This window comes from Hippocampus bargibanti, linkage group LG06 (assembly GCF_051943395.1).
Source record: "Hippocampus bargibanti isolate YZ-2025 linkage group LG06, ASM5194339v1, whole genome shotgun sequence".
NCBI classification, from domain to species: domain Eukaryota; kingdom Metazoa; phylum Chordata; class Actinopteri; order Syngnathiformes; family Syngnathidae; genus Hippocampus; species Hippocampus bargibanti.
Window position 1 is genome coordinate 18,740,680 of NC_142739.1, and position 17,264 is coordinate 18,757,943.

At 41.6% G+C, this 17,264-nt stretch overlaps 1 protein-coding gene across 1 annotated transcript in view; it reads left to right on the plus strand.

The window, feature by feature from the left end:
• The window catches only part of lyplal1 (lysophospholipase like 1), a 31,443-nt gene extending 18,080 nt beyond the window's left edge, over positions 1–13,363 (plus strand). The window contains exons 4-5 of the mRNA XM_088999484.1: positions 10,192–10,307; positions 13,133–13,363. Coding sequence (XP_088855610.1) covers positions 10,192–10,307; positions 13,133–13,363 — 347 coding nt within the window. The remainder of the gene's footprint in view (positions 1–10,191; positions 10,308–13,132) is intronic.
• Positions 13,364–17,264: the final 3,901 nt, after the last annotated feature.

The window sequence follows — 17,264 nt, forward strand, 5'->3', positions numbered from 1 at the left end:
TTTTACAAAACATTTCATGAAACACCTCATATTTCCTTAGAGAAATGTGCAATTTACTTTTATCATTCACAAATATGCATTGCAACTGATCCCACTGATTGTACAAAGGCACAAAACTTTAATTGGTACTGAAAAATATAGTAATGCACTTTAAGATTAAATGAGACTTTTAAAGGAAGGGAATTTTTAAACCACTTACACATACGCGTATAAAATCTAAATGTAATCCCTGCGTACACCTTACAAACGGAGAGTGATTTTAAATGTGTAATGAAGAAAGTGTTCACCTGTCCTGTAAATCTGTAAACTTCGTACATGAAACATACATACACATACAATACATACTGAAAATTTATGGAGTTGTATGAACAGTACTGCTGTTAACCTGCTGACTAACATTAAAGTGTGCTATGGCAGGCTGTGGGTAATGTTGCTGAGAAGTTTGTCAAACTGACGATGGTTCAGACCTCTGGACCGGATGAAATTTACAGTGCCAACAACCACCTCCATGACGTGGTCCATTTTCAGTGACTTGCGACATAATGCCTCCTGGTGCAAAATACAGTGAAATGTCCAGAAACAATCTCCTCCATTAAGGGCTTGTACTTTGTCTTTGAACTTTGTCGCGACACCTGCTTTCTTTCCGAACATGGATCACGCGCCGTCTGTAGCCAGGCTGACAACGCGGGACCGGTCCACTCCAACTCTGTCCAATACAGCAACGACAGAGCCGAAAATGTCCTTGGCTGTTGTGGTGTCCATCATTGGCACCAACTCAAGAAACTCTTCAGTAACAGTCAATGTCTCATCAACTCCTCGAATAAATATGGCCAGTTGGGCCACGTCTGTGATGTCAGTGCTCTCGTCAATTGCCACGGAAAATGCAATAAATCCTCTCTGCTATAGTATTCCTCGTCGGGCTAATATTGGCAAAAGCTTGTCGCTTCTCGGAACATACAAGTTCAGCCGCCTTCATCATGCATCGTTTAACGAAATCACCGTCGAAATGTCGAAATACGGCTTCGATGCTAATACTATTTCACTAGCAATTAGGTAGCTGGCTTTTACCGCTGCTTCATTGAATTCTCGGCCCCGGATGAAAGTTGACTGCTGTTTCCTCAGACCCGCCAGCAATTCGTTAATCTTTTCTCTTCTCAGTTGTCCTTGCAACCCGTCATATCTTTCGCTGTGATGAGTCTCGTAGTGGCGTCGAATATTATATTCCTTCAATACCGAAACTTGTTGCAAACACACCAAGCACAAAGGTTTTGCGTGCATCTCTGTATATAAATAGGACGTGGTCCATTTTTCTTTGAAAATTCTACATTCCTTATCTACTTTTCTCCGTTTGGATAACGACATTTTGGCTAATGAGGGTGTAGCGGAGAGGCAGAGACCAAAGTATTAACAACGTCGTAACAAGCAGTAGATGGCGCATTGACACCGTCTGCTGTTTTGAGTCTGCCTCAGTGATGCGGCGTGTCTTCTAATCTGATGGAACGAGTCTGCCCCTTAGAGGATAATCCATGATTTGCAGCGAATTAAAAATATCAATTCCATGTCTTTTTATGCATTTTTCCACTTTCAAATTATCCTGCGGGCCTGATTGAACCTCCTTGGGGGCCGGTTCCGGCCCACGGGCCGTGTGTTTGACACCCCTGGTTTACATGGTCCGCTAGCGTTTGTATACACGCGTTAGCATTAGCTTGTGGCGCGATGTACACGGCAACGAGAATAAAGGAAGCGAACTCACGTGGCGAGTAGAATGGCTTGCAGTTGAGAGACAGCGATTCCAAACCAGGGCTGCAGTGTGCGTCGAGCATCGTGACATCGGTGCACCATTCTTCGTTGATGTAGAAGCATAGTCCACCGCCTTTGGATTTCCCCGATTGCTCCGTGTCACGGTCGGCCCGAAGGAGACGGAATCCGGGTAGGTGTAGCGCGGAATCCAGGTGGCGGTCACTGAGCCAAGTCTCAGTGAAGCACAGCGCAGCAGAGCGGGCAAACGTTTTATTGGTCTTTGTGAGAAGCAGAAGTTCGTCCATCTTGTTTGGTAGTGAGCGTAGATTAGCGAGGTGGATCGATGGGAGCGGCGTTCGAAATCCACGCTGCCGTAGCTTGACGAGCACGCTTCCCCCTCCTACGCCGGCGTCTCAAAGCTCCGTACAGAGCTGCTACGCCGCTCACGTTGTTCTATTCACACGAACCCACGAACGCCAGCATGTACAAACATATGAAAAACAGTGATTGTTGCAAGCGATAAAGATATCTGAATGCAACACAATTAAATACATGGATGGAAAACAAAAACTGCAACGGTTACATTACTTACGTTGATGAAGTATTCTGCTGCACGTCAAACTCTTTCGCGATGAAGGATTTGCTTGTTGGATTGTCCTCCACAGCCACGATTACCTTGTACGTTGTTCGGATATCACAATTCTTACGTTTCCCCATGGTTTAAATTGGTGTTGAACAACAGTACTGTATATAAGCTCTGCTATGCCTTTTTTTATTGTGCTCGCGTCGACAGATCTAAACACGGAAGCTTGTTACATGACTGGGGCTTGGGAGGACCCGACAACGGGGTTCGAGAGAGTGCCTGAATAGAATGGCTGAGCTGTGGCGTAACAGCAGCTCCTGTTAGTATCTGTATGTGATAACTGCTACGTTTGTTGTCCGACCCGCTATAGCAGCGACTGTGCGCAACATTTGCCATGCTGAGGGGCATTACAGTATGTTTCTGATGCTATTGCAGCAGTAATGAAAGACGTGAGCTCTGCTACATTTTTTTTTATTGTGACAGTAACACATAAGCCGGTTACATGACTGGGGGATCTTTAATACAGTATGGCATGTACAGTAATTTTCAAAATCATCACGCTTCAGGAGACAAAACAATAAACATTGTGGCAAAAAAATGATTGCATTCATATACAGTACAGTACAGTGTACATGTACATAACACTGCAACAGGGAAACTGCAACGCTTACATCTTATTATGCAATTTAAAAAAATCTTCAATCTTCTTCCGCTTCCCATTTTCACCTTTTAACACAAACGATTCAATCTTGTTTAACATTTCTAAAAAAAACTGATGCTTTTTCTCTGGATTCTAAGTAAGATTGTATGTCCGTAACACCTTGCAACGCATGTGTCTTTGTTGGTTCTTCATCCTCATCATCCTCGAATCTCCTGGGACATACTTGGCTTTGATTTCGTGTTGGATTCTCCTGAACAGCCACGATTGCTTTGTATTTCGTTCCGAGGTCACAATTCTTTTGTTTTGCTATGGTTGAAGACGGTAGCAAAATGGCGTCTGCTACACTGCAAGACACGGGAGCTGGTCACGTAACCAAATCACGTGACCAAGTCAACCAACTGATACAGATTTCGATAATGGTGTTACTGTATAGAAATCCCTCAGCAAATATCGAATCACCTTAAACTGCTTTTGTATCGATATAAACATAGCATGGCCGTCGGGAGATGAAAAAGAGCACCGTAGTAACCGGATTATCGTAAAAACCATGAATCATACTTAACGGAACTAATTATACATAAAAAGACTAGAAATGTGCACGGGAAATGAAAATAGTATCATAATAAGCAGTATTATCAATATAAACGATATCGATATAACGAGACTTTACTGTATATCCCTACTGTCCAGACGTGGCGGTGCCAGACTCTGCTATGATTGGTCCCTGCTCTCAGGTTGGAGGGAGCTTGGGGGGACTACTCCCTGTGGCTACACTGATTACTTCTATTTTCCTCACTGATTACTTCTATTGTCCTTTCCTGAGTATGGGGAAGGAGTAGTCCTCTGCTCCCCCCAACCTGAGAGCAGGGACCAATTATAGCAGAGTCTGGCACAGCCACGTCTGGGCTTTAGGGATATATATATATATATATATATATATATATATATATATATATATATATATATATATATATATATATATGTAACAAGTTGTATATGTAGATATTAAATATGTATAAGTGACGCAACGGCGCACAGTGTGGCACTATGTCCCGCCCATAGTTTCCAGAACAATCTCGAGGAGATTCAGGGTGAGTCGCAATTTTCTGTTGGTCTTGATTAACGCGCATTTTCATGACAATATCTTATTTTGTTTCCCCTTTTTTACTGTCTAGTGTTATCTAATTAGTTCCCTTATTCATTCTAGTCCAGATTACTTTTTGTGTCATTATTTACTTCACGTTTTGTCGAGTGGAACTTAGCTTCATAGTGCTTTTCTATTGCGCAGTTAATCACAAGACGAAACCCATGCGACTTCACCCATCCCTTCTGCCATACTGTGTTGCAGGTAATAATTGTTTCATTTCGTTTTTATTGAACAATATTTAGTTTCTTGTGTCGTGTCTCATTTGCCCGTGAGTGTCCGTGGCTGGTTGAACTGTGCGCCAGCCATTACAAGCGCACCGCGTGTTCTGCCGAGTCTCCGCCCATGATGCGTTCAGGGACATCTTGTAAATAACAGTGAACTTGTGTTGTATTCTCTTTTTCTGTAAATAACCACTATACGATCACACGTTGTTAATTCTGTTTTGTTATCTACAATGTTTTGCATTTGAGAACAATCTCGAGGAGATTCAGGTTAATCACAAGACGAAACCCATGCGACTTCACCCATCCCTTCTGCCATACTGTGTTGCAGAAATAAAAGAAATAAAAAGACACATCCACGCGTCTCGTCTTCATTAATACAGCAGCATCGTGGAGATGAAGACAGTCACTGTTGTGACACCCGTCACATTGGTGCCGTGACCCGGATTCACAAGTGACTCTCCACTTCGGACCGGGACCGCGATGCTGCACAATGAAGACGCTGTGCAGTCCCATCACTCGGTGGACGGTGTGTCGACCCCCGTTTTGGAAATACATGTAGTGTGTTAATTGTCTGACCTGCTGTTTTGCAATTAGTGTGTTTTTTTCATGTACGTGTTTTCATGTGTTAAGTCTAAGAATGAGCTCCTTACATGTAACAAGTAGCACACCTTTGAATGAGTGTGTTGGTAGAGGTAGAGGCTTCCCAACCGTGTAACAGTTGTGTAGTGCAATCCAGAGTGGTGCAGGTTGTACAGAGGGGAATGGGCAGGTTCAAGCTGAGGCCACTTATGTTAGTGGGGACAGAGTTCCTTCCCAGACCCAGTGCAGTGCACCTACGACGAGCGCACAGACAACTGATACACGAGCAACAGATACCTTTCTCCAGTCTGTCACAGTTATGTAGTGCTATGCAGGGTGAAGTAGTTTGTACAGAGGGGAATGGGCAGGTGCGAGCTGAGGCCACTTATGTTAGTGGGGACAGAGTTCCTTCCCAGACCCAGTACAGTGCATCTCCGACGAGCGCACAGACCCTGACACACCGGCGACAGATCCCTTACTCCAGTCACCTGACGTAGTTGGTCAGATGAGCGACATAATTAGACAGCATTTTTGTACATCCTTGCCCGATAACCTTGTCTATTGTGCCTGTTGGTCTTTCTGTTGTCTTCCGTGTGTATGTTGCCTCACTTCTGCATAATTTAAGGGGGGTGTATGTAACGGAGTTGTACACTTAGGTTATTAAATTATGAAGGAAGTGACGCAACGGCGCACAGTGTGGCACTATGTCCCGCCCATAGTTTCCAGAACAATCTCGAGGAGATTCAGGGTGAGTCGCAATTTTCTGTTGGTCTTGATTAACGCGCATTTTCATGACAATATCTTATTTTGTTTCCCCTTTTTTACTGTCTAGTGTTATCTAATTAGTTCCCTTATTCATTCTAGTCCAGATTACTTTTTGTGTCATTATTTACTTCACGTTTTGTCGAGTGGAACTTAGCTTCATAGTGCTTTTCTATTGCGCAGTTAATCACAAGACGAAACCCATGCGACTTCACCCATCCCTTCTGCCATACTGTGTTGCAGGTAATAATTGTTTCATTTCGTTTTTATTGAACAATATTTAGTTTCTTGTGTCGTGTCTCATTTGCCCGTGAGTGTCCGTGGCTGGTTGAACTGTGCGCCAGCCATTACAAGCGCACCGCGTGTTCTGCCGAGTCTCCGCCCATGATGCGTTCAGGGACATCTTGTAAATAACAGTGAACTTGTGTTGTATTCTCTTTTTCTGTAAATAACCACTATACGATCACACGTTGTTAATTCTGTTTTGTTATCTACAATGTTTTGCATTTGAGAACAATCTCGAGGAGATTCAGGTTAATCACAAGACGAAACCCATGCGACTTCACCCATCCCTTCTGCCATACTGTGTTGCAGAAATAAAAGAAATAAAAAGACACATCCACGCGTCTCGTCTTCATTAATACAGCAGCATCGTGGAGATGAAGACAGTCACTGTTGTGACACCCGTCACATATATATATATATATATATATATATGACCAAGTTGTATATGTGATATGTATAGTATAGTGAGTATATGTGACCAGTATATATATATATATATATATATATATATATATATATAGGTTATATCGATAGTACCGCCATCGGTCGCGCTATTGGTCGACTTGGCCGTGTGACTTTGTCACGTGACACGCCATCGGTCACGTGACACGCCATCGGTCGCGCCATTGGTCAACTTGGTCACGTGTCTTGGTTACGTGTCACGCCATCAGTCGCGCCATTGGTCGACTTGGTCAGGTGACTTGGTTACGTGCCCAGCACCCGTGTAGCAGAGCCATTTTCATTTTCAGACGCTAGCTCGTGTGTAGCAGACGAGATTGAAGTGTTTGTGTTAAAAGGTAAAAATGGAAAGCAGAAGAAGATTGATGACTTTTTTAAATTGTATACATAATACAGTAAGATGTAAGCGTTGCAGTTTCCCTGTTGTGTTATGTACATGCCCACTGTACTGTATATGAATGCAATCATTTTTTGCAACAATGTTTCTTGTTTTGTCTGCTGAAGCGCGATGATTTTGAAAATTATTAACATTCCATACTGTGTATTAAAGGACAGCCGATGTCACTTTTTATTCAAATGCAAATAAAAATGACTTCACGCCAAGACGTCTTGCATTGCTTGTGAATCCAAACAATGGCTTCAGATTCGGATAATATGCTTTCTTGTTACACATCCAGTTATGAATATGTTTCAAATACACTGTAGTTCTGAACATTAAAGCATACATGTTTACAATCATTAAAGAATTATATGTGCCATTTTGAGGCAACATTGGGGGAACATCTGTCACCCAAAAAAAAGGGAGCTAATGGCCAGCTCCGTTTCTTATATGGCGCTTGGCTGCCCTCTTTTGGCGGCTTTTGTTTAATGCAGTTCGGCCCAGGATCGGATATATCGATAGTCCCGGTTATATCGATATTTTTTCGGACTCCCTTGAATATCGATATAACGAGACTTTACTATATATATATATATATATATATATATATATATATATATATATATATATATATATATATATATATATATATATATATATATAGGGCCAAACTACGAGGAAAAGATTTAAGTTCGCTGACGAAGCCTCTCGGACAAGAAGCGAAACGTCCGACACCTTCAAAGAAGTACTGATGACGGTTGAAGAAACTTTCTCATCTAGGGTTCTAAATGTTTCTCTGGAGAGCTTCATGAATAAAACTTGTATTTAAAATGGTTAGAACACATGAGTAACTGACTTAAACACCCTCCCCTTTGTCAAATGTTTTTACTTTGGCAGAATGGTGGCTATGCAATCTGTCAACTCCCAACACTACCACTCTGTCCCTTTCACGCACTCACTCACTCAATGCCCTCCCTTGCTCCAAGTACAGTATCTCTTTTCCTCTCATGCCGTTCTCCTTCTCATACACAAACTCGCACAGAGCCCAAAACCCAACTCCCTGCCGCCCATTGTCATGAATAAAATAAAGAATGCAACTCATCAAGTTCCTGGGGCCTTTTATATTCTGCCAACAGTGAATAAAGTGTTTGTAAAGACATTTATCTGTCTAAAAACCTTTTTGCTTCAAATATTCCTCTTATCAAGCGCATCTAAATTACTGTGAAATACAATGAGCCAAATGAACTACTATAAATATTATGACTGGAGTAAGGTAAGAGTTCCCACAGGAAACACATGGGAGGCCATCACCTGTTTTAATTTCACGGTTGCTGGTCACCCCTGAAAGAGGAAACTACAGAAAGAGGTTGGGAAAGGGTTAACCTTCAAGTCATGAAACTATGAAGGTCGTGGTGCATGGGGAGGTTGGAGGTTTGAGAGAACTGTGTGAAAGACGTAATGCGAAAGGCCAGAAAAGCGCCCCAACTTGATGCCTAAGTACTGCAAGTGAAAAAACATATGCTCATGGGAAAGTGCCGAAATACGTTCTTACTAAATCATAATATTTTGTCATTAACTATAAATACTCAGTGGATTCACTTGGGTGTTCTGTGGAAATGCTGCCCAGTGTACCCAAAGTGCACTAGCCTGCCTAATTTATAAACTGCAGACTTTCAATGGAAACCATTTTGAGGCGGCAGACTGCTGTTTCCGTCTAAGCAGGGGGAATTTGAATTTAATACACATTCCATTAATTGTCAGTAATGCGGAATTCCGTATTCTTTTCTCAGAAACGTTTTATGATTTTTCTTATGTTCATTTGTTAACGTGTCATTTTTAGTGTCATAGATTTGTTTTTCCACAAATTGTCCGTATACTCGAGACTAGCCACGTGTGTCTTTTATGAGTTCACACAGTGGCATGACACCCAGAGTCAAAGAGTTTTATTTCTATGTCAATGCCAGCAGGAGCGGGAGAAATGGTGTCAGGTGTTAAACTTCACACCCACTTCTGGGATTGCACAATATCTTTGAATATAGTTGAAGTGCTCATGATACCTCTGAAGGCAGAAAACCATTTGATCAATTTACGCTGGGCTAACCCCTCACATTTTTCACAGTTTTAGAGTCACTGGCATTCAGTGCACTCCGTCATCTTGGTCAATCAGGATAAGGTAGTAAACTCCTAAAAAATGATGGGAGACGTGCTTTGTGAGGAAAACATCCAGTTGGAGTCTTGTAAATACTGTACTGTAGTGTCCCAGCAAAACACATACTCATAATCTGAGACTAGACTGTGACTAAAAACTATAATTTGTCTTAAAATGCAATTAAGTGTGCGCTATAATTGTCCTAGGACCTTTTCACAATCTTCTCAAAGTCTTCTGCTCAATGTGCAGTGATCTTACATTGCCTCATTTCCTGTCAATCGCGTTCATACAAAATAGTCCCATTGACGTTGCGGCATAAAAAGAGACACAATTAAAAGTCTCAATTTGATTTATCTGTATTTATGGATTATGATCTCAGATTAAACAAAATTGTGTTTTTACAGACGTGTTGGATAAACATTCAATGGCTTGCTTCATTGCCGTAATAAGTTATTGTCAATGACAGTTCATTGATTCATTATTTTCTTCAGATTTTTCATGGAATGTGAAGCAGAATATTCTGAATTTGTTTTGATGCCAGTGTTAAACAGCAGAATCATGCTGGTGCAGAGGATTTGAGAAAGGAGGGTGGGGGGTCTTTGTGGATGTAGCCTAACTGCCCGTAAATTATGCCATGCTGTTTGTTGAGTCAACAATGCTGGTTCTGGAGCCCCCCAATTACTGTATTTTGCGTAACTTGCCTGAAAATGCAATTATCAGCAATGAGTTTCACAATGATAGTTTCAAAACATGTAGCTACGAATGCTCCACTTGGATCACATTTTTCTCCTCATCCTTCTTAAAATGTAAGAACAAACTTTCTGTTATTATAATGACATTCTGAACAAATTATGCTGACTAACTTAGATCGACCATGAAATTGAGTCAAATTTTATTGGACTAGTAATGGTAAGGCAGGGTAAGGTAGCTTTGTTTAAGTACCACGTTTTCTCCACAAGGCAAACTATGTGCTTTTCACAGGCAGAGAGACAAGACCTACACATTTACAAACTACGGTTAACAACAATCAATTGTTATTGAAATTGCCAAAGAACTTAATGGCATTACCAATTATAAGTAATTGGTATCAGCAAGTTTCCATGTGTAAGTTTCTGTACTTGTAGTTTGTTTGAAAGAAGTTCAGTCGGTAGTAAGGTTCCATCCCTTGTTCAGATCTGGGGCGAATAATCTATTATTTTTCTCTTTGTCGCTCCAAATGCAAGGGGGCTTCTCCATGGGTGGCGCTATGGCCCTCCACTTGGTGTGTCGCTACCACCCTGATGTTGCTGGGGTTTTTGCGCTTTCAGGTTTCCTCAATAAAGACTTCATTGCTTTTCAGGTACAACACATCAGTATATACAAATTCACTATGTTTTATTTCAGGTTACATTTATGACATTTTAATTGTTGTTTGTCAAACAGACAACAGACATCAACAAATTGGGACCTCCTTCCACCATCTTGGAATACCGAACACGGGTTCTTTGGATAAACGTTATGCTTCAAGATGAAATTACCAAAATGGAATGATTGATTGTCCAGTTGCCAGAGTAGTCACTGCCATATTTGCAACACATGATATTAACTGTAAACAGATAGCATAGAATCTTAAATCAGATCCTTGAGTATACATAACCCGCTAACTCCCCAATGCAGTGGCTGCATTTTGGCGGAAGGGAGTCCTTCTATTTCACAAGAAAGGGCCTTCTGGCCAGTATCGTACACTTAGAGAAGAGGGTGTAACCGCCTCCCTCATACTCCAGAGCAAGTGGATATAAAATATATTCACCTCCCATGTCTGCCTCCCATGTCTCCGGTGTAGCAAATAAGTTTGATAAGGTCAAAAGAACTATTCTGTTTGCAAATTGTAACTGAGAGTATGTGGACCAGCATTTGAATGCTGAAACTCAAATGACTCTTTCAAGGTACTTTCAAACATGAGGGTATAGAACAGGTGGGTTTTTTTTTTCAATGTTAACGTTTTAATGTTGTGACTCGCCAAAAATACAGTGGATGTTTCCCAGATCACATTTTATGGAGAATGTATGCAGAAATCTGTGCCCTGCCAAGAGTTCAATTTGTTACTTGACCATGCTTGTACACCAAAGTATTTTTCTCAAAAGAAATGCCAATAATTCTTGCTTCTAAAAAAACACCTTGATAAAAGAAAAAGTAACCTGACACAGCATTGTGTGCTTTAAAATGCATCATTTAGTCTTACAATTAAAGGGAATGCGGAGATGTTAAAAACTGTTTATGCATCAAGATTTTATGAACCTTCTGGGGCACCATACAAATAATTCATAAACAGTTTCGGTTGTCTGCAATGATAGCTGTTTGCAGAGGATAAAAAAATAGATTCCAATACAGACGCCCCCCCAACTTATGAACATTCGAGTTCCGAATAACGGTACATACGAACATATTTGCAGGTACAGTATGCCTAAGAATGTTCAGACAGAGATGCTGTAAGTTAGATTTTGTATTGCGCGCCTTTTTCTGGCCAAGATCGTTTGCGATTGGCTGCGTACTGTGCTTCACGCACACGCACGCACATAGAGCTTTCATGGACTGGATGTTTACGCGATGGACACCAAGGCTGAACAATCAGCTGAAGTGTTGCCAACAAGTTTAGGCCCCGATCCGCCGAGCTCGCTTACGATTGGCTTTGTAGAGTATGTGGGTGAGGAGGAAATCCCTCTTCCCAGTTGACGCTCCAGAAGGACGCAATGCATAACAAAAAGTTATGGCTGCTGGCACTTAATTCAGTAATTATGTGCCAGCAGCTTCAGTGATGGCTTACTGAAGACCCAAGGATACAGTCGGTATATGCTGTCGTACTACAGTAGGTGTGAATTTGACGACTGTTAAAACGTCTGTGTTTTATACTTCCCCGTTCAGTGGTTGACTTAAACATACATGCCATACAAAATATAGCACTGAAACAATTTCCGAACAAATTCACCCGACAAACGACCGCTCCGAACATATCTCATTTGTAAGATGGGGAGCGTCTGGATGTCATTTTATTGTTTGACAGCAGGTGTTGCTCCTAACATCTAATGGCCGGAGGTCATAACTGAAATTGCCCCAAGCCAAAAAAGAAAAATTCACCCTGATGACAAATAATAATAATAATAATAATAATAATAATAATAATACATTTTATTTTTAAGCACCTTTCAAAACTCTCAAGGTCACTTTACAGTGACAGGAATTTGCCGGGAGAGGGTATCCATTTTCATTGCTTGCAGTTTGACTCAAAATCTCTAATTTGGTGACATTGACGGAATCACAAATACTGTATAACCGCCTCCAGTAAAATACCAATCTCAGACTTTGATGCTGAAAGATGCCTTTTGAAGGGGCCCTGTGGGTGATGGGGGTTCCTCAACAGGACACCTGGAAGCACTCTTCTACGAGGATGCATTGGGCCTAGTATTGGTGGCGCCAGTAAATCTATACTTCCGTAGGCTGGCCGCCATCTGGATGTGATTCTGAGCTTTTTTGGTGTTGTGTGTGAAAATGCCAGATTTTTTTCTGATTGTTGTGGAATACACAACTAAAAGTGGTAGTATTAAAAGACCTTGTTTGAGCCCAAGCAAAATTCTGCTTAGTGCACCCAAAAGCCTTCATTTTCTTCAAAAGATAACCCTTGTGCTTTATATGCCATTGCACCTTATATGTGAAGTAATAATGAGCCACAAGGCAACAACTGTCAGCATTCACCGACTGCATAACCTCAGCCCTACTGTCGCGCCATATGAAATGGTATGCCTTAGATATGGAAAGGTTTTATATATTTTTATATACTATATTTGGAAAACTTTTCCATTCATTGAAGGTTCGCCTTATATCTGGAAAAAGTTTGGAAATATACGGAAAAAGTTTGAAAATACACTATACATTGGGGGTGCACCTTATACCCCGGAAAATATGGTACTTGTGAGTGATGAAAATCCTTGGGATTTTCTTGGAATCGCAATTTTCAAAATTTCATGAAAAATTCTCTGGAAATTTGCAGGAAAATTGTCTAAAATTCATCAGGATATTAGTTAACAACCTTCAGTGCTCACATTTTTATTTTCAGGAAAACGTTCATCTCTGAGACGTGAACATTTACAGCACACTGACCCTTACTTGTAAAGTTTTTGTGTCATGAAGGCAGTGGAGGAGCGAGTCAGAGCAGGACACTCCGTTCCGGAGTTGTTCCAGTGCCATGGGACAAGTGATGAGCTGGTTCTTCACCACTGGGGAGAGGACACATTGGCATTGCTACAGAAGGCAGGGATGAAAACCACTTTCCACTCCTTTCCCGGCCTCCACCACCAAATCTCCCTGCAAAAGATGGAGCTTCTGAAAGACTGGATTCTCCAAAAACTTCCATCCAGCTGATCCTGATCCCTGTCATCTCGTTGTGTGTAATGTTATTTTTGCCAAAAAATGTGTTTATTGTTACTATTCTTCATGAAGAAACCATGTAAAGGTGTTAATATGTATAAGCGAAAGTTTGTAATTTTTTTTGAACATCAAATACCAATAATTATATTGGTTTTCTTACTCAGTGGGGGGGTTCTTGCACTTAAAAAATCCAATTCGACAAAGGCACAAAACAATGGAACATTAAGTGCAAGAATTCATTCGGTGCATTTTTTTTCAATGCTCCTCTGTCCTGCATGTCATTCAAATTGAATAGGCATACCCGCTCACGCAGCAGTTCGTTGTTCAAGGAGACCCGTGTAGCCGATGGCACCATTTGTAGCGAAAGCCACCTGTCCACCATAGCAGTGACGTGCGGTGAGGTTCATGGCTGGTGAGGCACTGTCATCACAGTCACATTTACAAACATCTGAACTCCACAGAGTAGCTTATTCACCGTTTGATTGGCAACAGTTAACGTCTCATCTCATCTCATTTTCCGTACCGCTTATTCCTCATTAGGGTCGCGGGGGTTGCTGGAGCCTATCTCAGCTGTCTTCGGGCACGAGGCGGGGGACACCCTGAATTGGTTGCCAGCCAATCGCAGGGCACACAAAGACATACAACAGTCACTCTCACACGCACACCTAGGGACAATTTGGAGTGGTCAATCTGCCTGCCATGCATGTTTTTGGAGTGTGGGAGGAAACCGGAGGACTCGGAGAAAACCCACGCGGGTCCGGGGAGAACATGCAAACTCCACACAGGGAGGCCGGACCGGGATGCGAACCGGCGACCTCTGCACTGTGAAGCCGGTGTGCTAACCACTCGACTACCGGGCCGCCCTAACAACAGTTAACGTGTTTTGCTTAAAATGTCATGTCAGCATTCTTTATATACTGTATACAAACTATAGCATAGAAAAAAGGAATTAAAACACATTATTATCGTGTTATCTTTACTTATAATTGAAGTCCAAGTCTCTCTGTCTCAATGGAGATCACTGCCAGTGAAGAAAGTCGTCCTAGATCAGTCCTGTAACGACTGTATGTTTTCAGTCTTTTGTGCTGAGAATGACCGCTCCACTGATGCTGTAGTAACTGGAACAGTGAGCACGAGCTGGAGCAATTTTGTCGCTTCAGGCATAGTTTCAATGAGATCCTTCTCGGCCAAAAAGCTGAGAAGCTGTCCAGAAGATTTACATTCATCCCTCACCGTTTGTGTGTTGGTCTTCCTTTAATTATCTCCTGCTTCGATTGAAAGTTCAGTTTAGAAAATTCTTTCAATTTAGATATGTAATCCACCATTCTGAAAATAAGGCCAAGCAACATGAAAAAAATGTTTGGATGGTTGCACTTAACTTGCTAACTGTTTACGTAGCTTGCTTTCACTAATTCTATTATTCTGCAGTCGAGGAGTCGCAAGAAGAATCTGTAATCACCCGCGCCCCCTGTCATGAGGCAGGAGAACTGTGTGCCTCACCTATACAGTTTTGATAAAAATAAAATAAAATAAACACTAGTACAGTGTTTATAATGTACAGTGACTGTACATTATATACACCACTACTACTTTATACTAAAAGCTTTTGAACACCTTAATAGCGATATGCAGAGGGACAGCAATGCGGTCTCACTGCAGAGCAAGCCAGCACAGTTAGCATAGTCATTGCGCAATCCATAGTGAGGCTCAGCCGGCTGCTGTCTCTACTTGGTATTTGAACGTAAATGTGAAAATTCAGAATTTTGAAAAAACATCCCAAAATGGTGAAGTTAAAGGACAACCGATGTCTCCGGAAAAGTTGTGTCCATAATTTGTAAAATGGCTTCAAATGACTTCTACTGAGCGTATTTTACAAAGATTCCACCGCATATAGCTATATTTTACGTTTTAAGACTCACGCTGAATATTCAGGAAGTCTTGTTTTTGAGTTGGTGACGAGTCCGTACGTGACCCCCCTTGACCGTAAAAAAGACGCATTGTAGTGGTCCTTCCATCACGTCAATGTATTTTGCTGTACTTGTTTGGTCTGGGGACCTCGTGTTGCACCCAAAAGCCGCCAGAAGAGGGCGTCCAAGCGCCATATAAGGAATTTATCAGCCTGTGTAAACGGAGGTGGCCACAGGATGTCGCCATTTTGTGCCTCTTTATTTGGGTGAGAGATTTTCCCCAATGTTGCCTCAAAATGGCACAAATAAATTCTTTATTCGATTGCAAGCATGTATGCTTTCCTCTTCAGAACTATTTGAATCATATTCATAACTGGATGTATAACAAGAAAGCATATTCTCCGAATCTGAAGCCATTGTTTTGATTCACTGGCAATGCAAGACGTCTTGGCGTGACGTCATGAACTTGCGGCGGGACTTTCTGAAAATGCCCAATTCGCAGCTCAATTTTTTGCAGATTTTGGACACTTTAAGTCATTTTTATTGGTGTTTTGCATTTGAATAAAAATATCACACTTTGTGTTTTGGGTATTTTAGATGCTGTAAAACGTTTTTCTGGTGTCAGTTAAAAAACAAAAAAGTGATGTCGGTTGTCTTTTAAATGGAAAAGAATGTTAAAGTACAAATCACTAAATAAATATAACTGTGTAATTTATTTTGTCATTTGATATTTCCATGATGACAGGTGAGGCACAGCCTCACCTGCCTCCCCTGACTGCACGTCACTGCACCATACCTGCTGAGAACGATTTTAACACCTTTGAATAAGGATGTGTTTTGCAAGTACACAAAATTAAGTATGTCATCAAGCACGTTCGTTCAACAACTGTCAACAGTTCTTGTGGAAATCAGCAGCTGGCTGGAATCCATCACGTGCACTTCAATTCATTCAAGACCAGGGAGTATGTGCAGTCTTGCTTATTTTCCACTCCACACAATTGTGGATGGGGTGGCAATGTGGTCGACAGGTTAGCACGTTCGCCTCACGGTGTAGAGGTCATGGGTTTGTATCCGGCCCTGGCATATGTTTTCCTCATGCCTGCATGGGTTTTTCCGGTACTCTGTTTTTTTCCCACATTCCAAAAACATGCTTGGCAGTCTGATTGAACACGTTAAATTGTCCCTAGGTGTGAGTGTGAATACCAATGGTTGTTCGTCACTGTTTTGTTCTGCGATTGGCTTGCAACTGGTGCTGGGTGTCCCCCTCCTACTGCCTGAAGATAATTGGGATAGGCTCCAGTAGGCTCCATGACCCATGTGAGGATGATGTGGATCAGAAAATGGTGGATATATAAAACCCTTTTATGTACGTTGACTGGCATTTAGCCTTTTGCATAAATATTTTTAAATGGATACTCCTAGAAGAGTAAAGTGCCTCACTTTTTTATTCCAAATTAGTGTCTTTTTACTTTCCTTTGTTGTCTTTATCTTACTTACATTGGGTGAAATTATGAGTATTGCTTAAGCTTTGATCAGGCATCTATGTTGTGGTGATTTGGAGTGGACGACTTAGATGATCGAGGTTTTGAGAAGGTTGGCTTCTTGTGACTAACTGAGCAATGAGGCCTTTGCATGCGAAGGTGGAGAAGTAGAGATATGGGGGAGCTGCAGCCAAAACAAACACAAGGCTCTCGGATTTTCGTTCTGGCCCCAGTTACTGATTGCTTCCAGCAAGTGTGAAAGAATGCTACTGTTGAGAAGCCAGCAGTTATGTCCCCCACCTCCCCAAGTCATACCCCTCCTCTGGTGAACTTGCCTACCTCATTATCCCTCAAGAGTCACGACACCACCTCAATCGTCTCAATGTGCCTTCTCTCCTCCCTCTTAGGTGAAAGGACCCAAGGTTGCTCACTCATGTTATGATAATAAAAAAAGGACTCACAGGAAAATGAGATTTATGTTCACTTTTTTCCCTTTCTGGGAAACTT